Raw genomic sequence first — 12,180 nt, forward strand, 5'->3', positions numbered from 1 at the left:
CTTCCTTCCTTCCTTCCTTCCTTCCTTCCTTCCTTCCTTCCTTCCTTCCTTTCTCTCTTTCTCTTTCTCTCTTTCTCTCTTTCCTTCCTTCCTTCCTTCCTTCAGAGAAAGAGAGTGAGAGTGTGCAAGTGGGGGCAGAGGGAGAAGGAGAGAGAGAATCCTAAGCAGGTTCCACACTCAGCACGGAGCCTGCCTCAGGGCTTGATCTCATGACCCTGAGATCATGACCTGAGCTGAAATCAAGAGTCGAACGCTTAACTGACTGAGCTGCCCAGGTGCCCCTGATGTCATTCATTTCTAAAACCAACTACTAAAGAGTTTCAGTTTTTTTAAGATTCGGGTGCAGATTGAGTCAGTCCTGATGGCCTCTCTATGTTCTTTGCAATAACCTTTTGTGGCACTGTCCCTGCAGTTCCCAGTGTCCAGTGGTAAATGCAGAGTACACAACCTAAGAGGATGCTCGCGTCCCACATGTTTAATATCCTGTAGAATTAATGATCCCTAAAGATTTATTTATTTTTTTTAAATGAACAGGTATATATTTTCTAAAGTTATTCCTAGGAGAAAAACCAAGAGGAAATTTGCGTGGGTATTTTTCTGTTTTGTTGCAGTTGCTCATTAAATCGCCTGACTCATGCATTGGACGTTCGTTCTTTTAGAGTAGAGGTTTTTGTCTTCACCTCTGTGTCATAACATAATGCCTTACGTATGACAGGCTGTCACTGGACATTTGCTGAAAGAGTGTATGAATGAATGAGAAGCTGATAAACTATGTCAAAGAATTGGAATAGCCATGTTTTCCACCCTTCCCCTGAAGCTGTCCATATGGTTCATGATTTTTGTTTTCTTCCAATGATAGGCAAAGGAAAATCCTCTAAAAACAAACCTTGAACTCATTACCAGATATTTTCTGGATTACTTTGGAAATACTACTAACAATTTCACTCAAGAAACACCAATCCCTGCACTCTCAATTCCAAAGAAAAATAACAAATTACCATCAAGATGCTCAGAGACCACACTGGTAAATATATATGACCTTGCAGATGAAGATGCAGGATGGAGAACATCATTGTCTGAAACAAGCAAAGCCAGGTATCTCTTCTTATATTTACACTGTGGATTAGTTTCCTTATCACTGCCGTGACCAATGGCTGTAAACTGAGGGGCTGTAATAGTCAGGGTTTTCCAGAAAAACAGAACCAGTAGGATGTGTGTGTGTGTGTGTGTGTGTGTGTGTGTGTGTGTGTGTGTGTGTGAATACATGTAAATATATATGCGTATATTATATGTATTTATACACACATATCTTATTGGTTTTATGTTTCCCATATAAAGAGAATTATTAATTTTTTTTACTTCCTTTTTTTTTTTTAAGTAAGCTCTATGCCCAGTGTGGAACCCAACGTGGGGCTTGAGCTCACCACCCTGAGATTAAGACCTGAGCTGAAATCAAGAGTCGTTTGCTTAACTGATTAAGCCACCCAGGTGCCCCTGTAAAGAGATTTATTTTAAGGACTTGGCTCACATGATTCTGGGAGCTGGCAAGTCTGAAATCTGTAGGGCAGACTGGCATGTTGGAAACTCAGGCAGTATTTTCTGTGTTATAGTCTTGAAGCAGAATTCTCTGGGAAACCTCAGTTTTTGCTCTTAAGGCCTTCTACTGATTGAATGGGACCACCCATATTCTCTAGGGTAATCTTTTTTACTTCAAGTCAACTGATTGTAGATGTTAATCATATCTAAAGAATACCTTCAGGGAAGCATCTAGGCTAGTATTTGATCAAACAACTAGGCAACATAGCCTAGCAAAGTTGACATATAAAATTTAACCATCACTGTGTCTTAAAGCAACATAAATTTGTTATCTCTCGGTTCCGAGGTCAGAAGTTCAAATTTGGTCCCATTGGGTTAACAGCAAGGTGTCAGTAGGGCTTATTCCTTCTAGAGCCTTTTGGGGGAGAATCTGTTTCCTTTCCTTCTTTGGCTTCTAGCAGCTGCCTACATTCCTTGGCTTGTGGCGGCTTCCTCTGTCTTCAGAGCCCATCCCTCCAGCCTCTGTTTCTGTCATCGCGTCTGCTACTCCTGACTCTGATCTCCTGCCTCCCTATCACAAGGAGCCTTGTGACTCTAATGGGCCCTCCCAGATAATTGAGGGTCCTCTCCCCACCTCAAAACCTTAACACATGTGCAAAGTCCCTTTAAGCCACACAAGGGAACATTCCCAGGTTCCGGGATCTGGACGTCTTCGGGGAGCCATTATTCAGACCCCACATTGTGTGCTTTCAGATTCCCTGTCGGGCAGCACTGTTCCTTTCCTCCAGAGGCCTTGGGAATGGAGGAGGATGTGAAGGAGGATGCTTATGATTTAAATGTTTAATGTTTCTCAGCATCAGGGGCTTGCTTTGTTTGCATTTTCTTAAAAAACGGGTATAGAGTTCTAAAAGCAATGCTGTAGAGATGGAAACATCTGAAAAATAAGGCCTTTTGGAACTCATAGGGAGGAAATGAATTGCCATTCTTGATTGAACCTCCATTATTTGGAAAGCAGTTATGTTAAATTACAACCTTAATATGCCGCCTGTAGTCACTCCAGAGTCTTAACTCCCTGGGGCTAGGTGTTTCCTTCCAGCTCTGTTGAGAAGCCTTTTCTTTCCTGAGGGTAGCCAAGGTGTAGGGTCTGGGCCTCGAGCTGCCCAAGGATGAGGACCATTAAATACATTAACTCAAGGCTTAAGATGTGAAGGTGAATCAGGGTGGTGTGGAAGAAGATGGTTCTTTCTTCAAAGGCACTTACTGCCTGGCTGGGAAAATAAATATTTCTGAGGCAATAAAGAACGAGCAGAGGTAGTGAAGGCTCCCGAGTGCCACCCGGTTGCCCAAGCTACAAACTTGGGTGTTCTCCTTGGCTTCTCCTACCCCATCATTTTTGCCTCTGTGAGTCCTTAATGACACTAGACCCTTTCCTGCTTTCTCTGCCCTGAGAGCAGTGCCTCAGTTCCCACCCTCCCCTCTTGCCCGGCCTAGCTCCCACAGGCTCTTCCTTGGTTACCAGGCTTCTGGTCATCTGCTCCAATCCCCCCTACACCTAAGATAGTGGGAGCTTCCTGCAAACAAGTCTGGCCATGTTGCTCCCCTGTGGAAAGGCCTTCAGACGCTTTCCCACGGCTTCCAGGGTAAAATCCAGCCTCCTAAGGATAGCCTGCAAAGCTCTTTCCGTGATCAGCCCGCATCGCTCACCTGGGCCTGGCCTGCTCTTAGAGGCCTCTGTGCTAGTGCCGGGGCCTTCTGGTCATCTCCTGCCCACTCCTTCCTTCAGACTCAGTGCTGCCTTCTCTGTAAGTCCCCGATTCCCCCAAGCTGGTTCTGGCCCCTTCCTCTGCGGGCTCTGCCCCCGTCACAGCACACCCATGACCGCTTCTCGCAGGTGTGACCCAGTGCTTGGTAATCAGCAGCATGGCACAGGGCAGCGGTCAGTGCCCTTTAGGCCGGAGTCTAATGGTAGAAAACCTGCCAGCCCATGTCAGAGGAGCGCTGGGCTCTGGCTGATCCGTCGCAGATCATAGGTAAGAGCCCTCTTTATCTAGGTCTCGTGCTCCTTCTTGTCATTCCTCCTTGCTTGCCTCACTGCGTCTCATCTTCTTTTGTTTTCTTTTTCTCTTTCCCCTACACACACACACACACACACACACACACACACACACACACACACACAATCTCTCTCTCTTACTCTTTCAATGCCAAGCAACCCAAGAAGAGAAGCCTTCGGCGTGCCCAGCTTAGCTGAATCTTAACTGAATGGTTGGGGAACACAAAGTTTGCCACACGTCTCCATCTACTAATGTCAATGATGTGTGGTAAGGCTGGGCTCCATGTAGCTCAGGGCTGTATTGAAGGGCTGTGGTTTTCTGTAATCACTTGGGTCTGAGACAAGGGTGCTCTTTATATTTGAGGATACAAAATAAGGATATTTGAGGAATCCTATCATGGGTCATCAATTCTGATTTTGTTTCTTGCTTCCTGGTCTTGTTTTATAGGTCAGACTTGCCCTGATATGAAAGTATTTTCTATTCTTTACCTTTAATGATAAAGCACTGGCTGGTTAGAATCATCGCAGATTTATGAACGGGCTTGCTATGAGTGCCTGTTGAATGTGGGATTTATTATCATTGTTAGCGAGTGGGGAATCTGTTTTAATGGAAATATCCCTTTTTTGCAGGCACAGCAATCTTGATGGGGATTTACTTGGTAACTTCGTATCATCCAAAAGGCCCCCCTCCAAAAGTCAGCCCACCCGAGCTATCCCAGGTGAAAGCCCTGCTGCAGCCCCAGCGTGGGAGAAGATGGACAAGCTTCAGTCGTCGGAGATATCCTTGGACACGAAGGGGGTGGGCGAGAAGGTGAGGCCAAAGTCTGGCCTGATTGTCCGAGGCATGATGGCCGGGCCCGTGGCCAGTTCCCCACAGGTAGGTTGCTGCTTTCACAGCTGTGGTGAGAGTAGAAAGTGAAAACCCGGCAGGGCTTAAGGGGTTTATTTGAGGGTACCCCACAAGACAGTCCAAGAAGGGGTCATCTGTGTGTTCGGATGGGAGGAACACCTGCCTGTATTTTCGCTGGTTGTACTGTCAACCCTCTGTGAGATCACAGGCAGGCCTCATCTCCTTCCCTGCCCTCAGTTTACCCATCAGGTCAATGGGGTGGATGCCATGGCTTTACCTTCCTTTGCTGAGTGAGAACACATCTACCAGTTTTCCCTTTGCCATTCAGGAGTCGGGGCAAAGCCATCCAAGTCTAGAGAACATCTTTTTTATTTTTATTATTTTTAAAAATCTTTTTTGTTTTTTAGAACATAGTAGTTAAAAGGGAAACAAATCCCAGTCTTTATGCTTTCATTTGCTTTGCTTTAAAAAGAAAGTCTAATATGTGCCATCATTGTTTCATAGTCTTCCTTAAGGAGGGGCCCTGGAGGTCCCATCAGGTGGGGGGGCCGAACCAAACGAGAGAATGAATGTAAAAGGAGTTTGTAAAACCACAAAGAAACAGGAAAACAAAGGAAAATCAAACACCAAACTCACAATGTGGTATTAGTCCAGTGAGAGAGCCCGAGCAAACCCACATAGGTCATGTGTGTCCGCGGCGGGTCACCCCTCTCCCGAGCTGCATGGCTGGACGTGGGCGTGGCTCTGGAGGCCAGCGCTGTTCTCCCAATTCACTTGGAATCAGGACAGAAAGAAGTCGACCATCTCCCTGCCTCTGCCTACATCATGTGGCTGGGGGGGCGGGGGGATGGGTTTGGTCCTTTGGAAAATATCGGTTGACTGAGTTATCGGAGTTACTGAGATCTTCTGAGTGTTGACATTTCACTATAAACAATAAACCCACATCAAAAAAGTCACATTTCTTGATGTTACCATCCAACTCGCTGGAAAAGTGTTTAGGTGTTGAGAAGCCGTCAGGCTCCCAGTGGCTAGGCAAGTTTCCCCAGATTTTAATTTTTACCTGAGAATTTATATTTTATCACTGACAGTCCATCAGTTGTTTCCCTTGAATCGACAGGCTCAGCTTATTTCCAAGAAAATGCCTGCCGAATACCCAAGTCTGAATAACCACAGTTCGTCTGTCAGTTGTTCCATGGAAAAAACTAGCAAGTTCAATTCACAGCTCCGATGGTTGTGCAAGTGCTGTTCCTCGAGACAGCTGTCATCCTCTGCATCAGGCAGAGTGCTTATGTATACCTTCCATTTTGCCACATGGACTATTAAAGAGATGTGTGCCATACGGTTGAGATTGAATATAATTAATACTTTTTATGCTTCAGCATGGACAGTCTTTTTTCTAAGATTTTATTTATTTATTTGAGAGCGAGAGAGAGCGAGAGAGAGAGCATGAGCAGTGGGGAGGGGCAGAGAAGAGGAGAGAATCTTGAACAGACTCCACCCTCAGTGTGGAGGCGACCTCACGACCCTGAGATCATGACCCGAGCTGACATCAAGGGCCGGGCGCTTAGCGGACTGAGCATGGATATTCTTAGGTGAAATTAGCATTGTACTTATTTATTTTTATTGCAAGTGGTGGCAAATACCTCCAGTACTAGCTGGTAAAGTTTGGTGCCACTGTCCTGATCTGTGCTACAGGCCAGCAATTTTTCCCACCCAGTTCATTTGTATCATTACTGCAAATGTCAACACAGTGAAAAAGGCAAATCATGTCATATTATTATGATGAAAATAGGTTTGAGCTCCCTAAAAGGATTTGGGGACCCTTAAGGCCAGGCAGACCATACTTTGAGAACTGGTGGGCCAGATGAATGCCATGATCCTGTCACACAATGACATCCAATCAATCACATCCGTGTAGTTGAGAGCCCCTTCACAATTGAGGTGTGAGGCAGATGACTTGGATCTGCTTTACTGCTGGAAGATTGTCCCAAACTTCTGGAAGGAGGAATGATTGCCTGGGGAGGTGTGTTTTTCCCTTGGGGTATCTGAATCCTATGAAGGGCATTGAAAGATAGGATAGGCTGTGGTAGAATTTCTCCAGGTGTTCTAGAAAGTGTTTTTTGGGTCTTTGAGTACCTTGGCCATACTTTCTTGTTTGCTCAAGAGAAAAAAGCAAGCTTTGCTAGGTATTTCATCATTTCGCTACTAGATCAGTTCTGCCCTTTTAAAGGATGAGTAAGAGGCTGGGTTCCCTGCCTTTGGCCAGAAGTTTGGGTCTTCTTGGGAATGGTGACTAATATTTTCTTCACTGTGTGGCAGGGGAGGCCCTGGTGGCTTTTGGAGGTTTGTAGTGCCTAGTAATTTCCAGTAGGCAAGAATACTACAGAATTAGCTGTTTCTATTCCAGCTCAGGCTTTACCATTTGGTTCAGGATTATTTCTGGAAATGCCGAGAGATCCCAAATTTTAAACCCAGGAAAAGCCTCACAGGTCTATTTTTGTCCCCTCTACCTCCACTCCCTGACCCTAGGTTGGTAAACAACTTGAGTTCCCATTTTATCAGTTAATCATTGATAGTAAGAGAGGCCATTTCAGTTGACTCCTTTGGAATTCCTTCATTCCAAACACTAAGCAAGCCTTGAGTGCTTACTAGGGGTAGGTCGCTGAGCTGGGAGCTCGGCGGACACCAGAGATTAAAGAAGACTGGCCTCTGCCATTCCTGGTCTGTTAGCAGGAGGGGTTAAGGCCCTGTGTGAGCGGGGACTGGGTAGAGGCTGTGGAGTGGTGGCCGATACCGGTTGACTGCCTTGATGGGTCGGGCTCTGTGCCAGTGCCTTCCATGGGCCTCTCCTTTAATGCCACCATCTTGTGCAAGACAGATGCTACAGGTCCCCAATCCCTCATCCACCCTTCGGGCCACATGTGTTTTGGAATTGAGAATTTCTATCAGAAAAGCAACACTGTGCACAAACCACATAACCACCCGCAGTCAGGTTTGGGGTAGCACCCCGGAAGCAAAAACGTTAGCATTTCTACAACTAGAGAGAAGAGTATTCACACTTAAAAAAGGACTGTGAGCAACCTCATAGCAGTTAAAAAGAATTTGCCGCAGGATTCCAAAAGAAACTCGTTTTGAAAGGTTTTAGAAAGTACAGATGGTGGATTGTGGGCTGGTTTTATTACAGGTGAGGGCAGGGCGGGACAGAGAAACTAATAATTTGGCACAGGGGATATGGCTGGTGGCCGGGGTTGTAGGCAGTAGAAGGCAGGCCTCAGCCTGGAGCTTCCCCTGCTGCTGGAAGGTGCTCTCTGTAAGGGGTGAGGGAAAGGGCTGAGCAGACTCCTGGGCTTATACAGGTGGAGCACAGTGAAAGCATTACAGAGCAGGGAGACTGTGAGTACCTCCCCAAACAGTAGGCAGGGTTTTAAGAGGAGGTGGGGATGGATGGGGAACGACGTTCCTGGGGCAGGGAACATCGTGGGCAAATGCTTGCAGTGGGATGGAGTATTTCCCCAGCTCCCTTGAAGGGGATCCTTACTGCCCTTGTGCTCGCCCCTTCTAGGATTCCCTCCGCAAACGCTCTCTGAGGCGGTCCCCGGCCTTGAGCAGCACCACCCAGGCCCCCGAGGAAGAGAGCCGGAAAGTGCCCGGGCTCTCCACCCGTGCCCCAGCCTGTCCCAAGGCCCAGGAGGGCCTGGCTTCCGGCACTGGCTCCCCTTCCAGGAGCCCCCTGGGCCTGCTCAGTGAGCTGACCTCAGAAAAGCGGAGAACCACGCCTGGCAGCCCCCCTCACTTGTCCGGCAAAGGGCTGCTGCAGAGGGTGAGCGGCAGGTGGCGAGATCTCACAGAGGATAGCCCGGCTGCGGACAGTGGCCCCGAGGCCAACGGGACGCCCTTGAAGTTCTCCTTTCCAGGTGGGAGTGCCAGGCCGGCCCAGGAGAGGTTGGAAAGGACGTTCACGAGGCAGGGGAGCCAGCCCCTGCCCCTCAGGTGAGCATGCTGTGCTGAGGTGAAGGCCCAGGCCCCGGTGGCTCCTTGGGCTCTGAGAGCAAGCCTGTGAAGCGGAGAACGTGGGTATGGTCCTTCCACCAGGGGGCAAACAGCCCAGAGTGCACCCACACGGGAAGCTTCAGGGAAGGTTTCCTTGGTCCTTCTTTCTTCTCAAAGTCAAGAAGGCTTTGGCAGATGGTTCCCAGACTGGCCTGCAGCAACATGGCCAGGCTGACGCGGTGTGAGAGGCATTTCCTGTGGGGGACCCCAGGAGTGGTGCCGCATCAGCGCCCACAAGCCTCTTCTGGGGCATTTATTTTTTCCCCCATCCTTCTTTTATGCTTTCACAGTAGATCTTGATGATTCCTATGTTGATTGATTTTTCAGTGCTAAACCAACCTTACATTCCAGGAATAAATCTTACTTGGATATATTATCTTTTTAGATATTGTTTGATTCAATTTATGCATATTTTTATGTAAGGGTTTGTATGTAAATACAATTAGAATTGTCTCTAAATTCATGAAGGGGATTGGTTGGCAAATTTCCTTTCTTGCAACAGCCTCATGAGATTGTGGGATCTAGAATACGCTAGCAGGGGTGCCCCTTTTTTCTCTTCTCTTCAAGAGTTAGGCACTTGGGCGCTGGTGGTATATGGCAAGCCAAGTAGGTATAGTCCGTGAACTCCCTTGGTGACCCTAGGAAGCTGGGCCTACTCTACTTAACACATTTTGTGGCTATGTTATCTGATGCATATACATGTAGAATTTTTGATATCTTCGGGATGGATAGACTTTTCTATCGTTATGAAATCTCTATCTGTAGTAATGCTTACTGCCTTTGTGTCTATTTAGGTAGAGCGACCCCGGTCTTCCATTGATGATAGTATATCTATTGGATGTCTTTTTCCATTTTTTACTTTTATCCATTCTGTAGCCTTTTACTTAGGGGTTCCAACCAAAATCCTGTGGGGTTCGCCAGAATCCTTCCCTCTTTAAGAAAATTATAATTTATTCAAACAACACACACACACACACACACACACACACACACACACACACACAAAACCCAGTTCACCCATTTCTCCTGCCCCCAACTCCCTTCAGCCTTTTTTTTGTAATACCTTTTATGGCCACAGATTTCTTTCTGAGCAAGGCTTTGTTTGTAACCCATGAGTTCGTATGTTATATACATTCATATGATTTAATTTAAATATTTTCTAATTCCTGTTGTGATTTCTTCTTTTGCCCCATAGGTTATTTAGACATGTATCAACCAAAACAAATGTCTGGGGTGTTTTTCTGGCTTCTGCTTTTGATTCCTGCCTTCTTTTCCCTTCTGCCATTATACACTGTTTATGATTTCGATCTTTTGATATTTGTTGAGATTTCTTTATGGTCCAGTATATATTTAAAGCTTATCTCTTACAAGCGGCATAAATTTGGAATTTTTAATCAGATCAGATAATTTTTCTTTTAGTTGGGATAATTATTGCACTTACATTTTCCTTTTGTGTTTGTTAGGATGAAAAGATCAACTTCTGTTTCTCTTCATAGAGTAAGACGGTTTTCCCAGCACCTTCTGCAATCTGTTCTTCACCCCATTGATTTATGAAGCCACCTTTATTCTTTCCTAAGTTCCCATTTCAACACGGTCTGTCTTTGAGCTCTCTATTGTGTTTATTGTCTTTTGTCCTTTTTTAAAAACTAAAACCACATAACCACAGCTTTTATTACTATGGCTTTGTAGTTATAGCTTAGTATCTTGGTAGGTCCAGTCCCCCTTCTTATCCTTTGTTTTAGCACTGATGTAGCTACTTACAGATCTTTATTCTTTTTACAGGCCTTTTTCCTCTTACCCAACACGTGTAGCTTATTTTCCCACAAGAGGGAGAACTGGCTTGTTCCCTTGCTGTAAAGGCCCGGCTTCCAGATCATCTCGTGACTGTCTCTTGTCACTCAGATGTTCTGGACTCAGAGTGGTTTTCTCTGACCAACTTCACCTCTGCCCCCACATCTCCAGCCTGTTTTGTTGTCCTCACAGCGCCCATCATTACCTGAAATTATTTTACTTACTTATCCATTATTTGTCTTCCTCACAGTAGAAAATACATTTCATAAGAGCAGCGACCTTTATATTCCCCACACCTAGACTAGTATTTGGTACACAGAGGGCATTCAATGAATATTTGGTTAATACTATGACTCCTACCACCAACAGCAATAACAAGATCAATAAACTTCTGATACTGACCAATTTTGTGCAAGATACTGTTCTAAGTGTTTTAGGTAAATTCACTCTTCTACTTCTCATAAAGTTCTATGAGGGATATACTATTATAATTCCTATTTTTACAGATGAGGAAACTCACTCAATGAAGTTGCTTTACTTGCCCACATTTATACACGTAGTAAAAGGCAGAACAAGGGTTTGAACCTGGGCAACAAGCTCCAGAGTCTGGTGAATATGTGAATGAATGGTTTCACCTCTGTCCCTGAACAGAAATCCTTTCCACAGCCTTTAGATGTGACCGGCGTCTGCTTGAACACCTCCAGTGATGGGGAACTCCCCACTTCCCACAGCAGGTTTGCATGATTCTGACTGCTAGAAAATTCTTCCTCACACTGAGTTAAAATCTGCTTGCTGTAGTTTTGCCCTCCAATGCCAGAATCTGTGTGTACTGGAAAGGCAACAGTGCCTCAAACCTAACAGGTTGGGAGCATTCTCAGGCTGTGGTGACCGGGGGGAGATGGTGGGTTGGGGAGCAAGAGGAGTGGCTGGAGTATCAGGAGGCCTGGGTTCTAGTCCTCACTTTGTCCTGGCTGATCTGGGCTAGTTATTTGTTTCTGGACTTCATTGTCTCTGACTGTAAAATGTGGCCACTGGGTAGATGATTTCCAGGTTTCCTTCAAGCTTGTGCATTTTGCTCGCCTAGGATTCTTACTTCCAGAGTCATTCTGGGCCATCTGCTTCTGTCATCAGATATTTATTAAGTACCTACTGTTTACAGCATACTTAGGAGGTATGGCACCTGGGCTCTGGAATCTGCTGAGCTGGACTGGCAAACCCATTCTGCCCCTTAGAACCACTGTGGCCTTGGACTGGTTATTAAACCTTTGAAAAATGGTATGAACTTTGTCTTACAGGAAGCAGGTAAAAGTGCATTCACAACCCCTCCCCCCAATACCAGGCAAAGTATAATTCAGGGTGTTTAACACATGTTTAATAGTGTTGACCCTCATATTGATCAGTCAACAAACATTTTGGGGGCTTTGTGTTTGCCTACCACTTACTTTCTATTTGCTGGGCACTATGCTAAGTACTTGTATATATTGTCCCATTTGCTCCTTATAATAATCCATTGAGGTGTGAGTATTATTGTTGGTTTTCTTTTCTTCTGTGTTCTCACTAAAAAGTATTCCTCTCCTGAGTTCTGAACAAATTGACAAATAAAACAAAGGGTATCAGTTAGACTGGAGTAACATACATATCATTTATGTGATCGATAAGGGGAAGATAGAAGACACAGCAAATCACGATCATGAAGCCCGGTGGGCCCAGAGCTAGACAGACTTCCTCACCTCATGTCAGGCCTAGGGCAGGTCAGCTCACATGGCCACGTGGTGGGAGGGGCCGCTCCCCTGGAAAGCAGCTCTCTCTCAAGAGTGAAAGGGTACAACTGAGCTTCATGTCCCCTCTTTCTTTTTCTTTCTTTCTTTCTTTCTTTCTTTCTTTCTTTCTTTCTTTCTTT

The 12,180-nt window shown here is 45.7% G+C and overlaps 1 protein-coding gene across 3 annotated transcripts in view; it reads left to right on the forward strand.

Annotated features, from left to right (window-relative positions):
- MINDY4 (MINDY lysine 48 deubiquitinase 4) overlaps positions 1–12,180 on the forward strand; it is a 103,321-nt gene that overhangs the window by 9,032 nt on the left and 82,109 nt on the right. For all 3 annotated transcript variants that reach the window (XM_073899030.1, XM_073899031.1, XM_025873102.2), the window contains exons 3-5: positions 860–1,095; positions 4,220–4,466; positions 8,002–8,429. In XM_073899030.1, coding sequence (XP_073755131.1) covers positions 860–1,095; positions 4,220–4,466; positions 8,002–8,429 — 911 coding nt within the window. The remainder of the gene's footprint in view (positions 1–859; positions 1,096–4,219; positions 4,467–8,001; positions 8,430–12,180) is intronic.

This window comes from Callorhinus ursinus, unplaced genomic scaffold (genome assembly GCF_003265705.2).
Source record: "Callorhinus ursinus isolate GAN/ISIS: 27379988/994484 unplaced genomic scaffold, GSC_fseal_2.0 scaffold12, whole genome shotgun sequence".
NCBI lineage: Eukaryota > Metazoa > Chordata > Mammalia > Carnivora > Otariidae > Callorhinus > Callorhinus ursinus.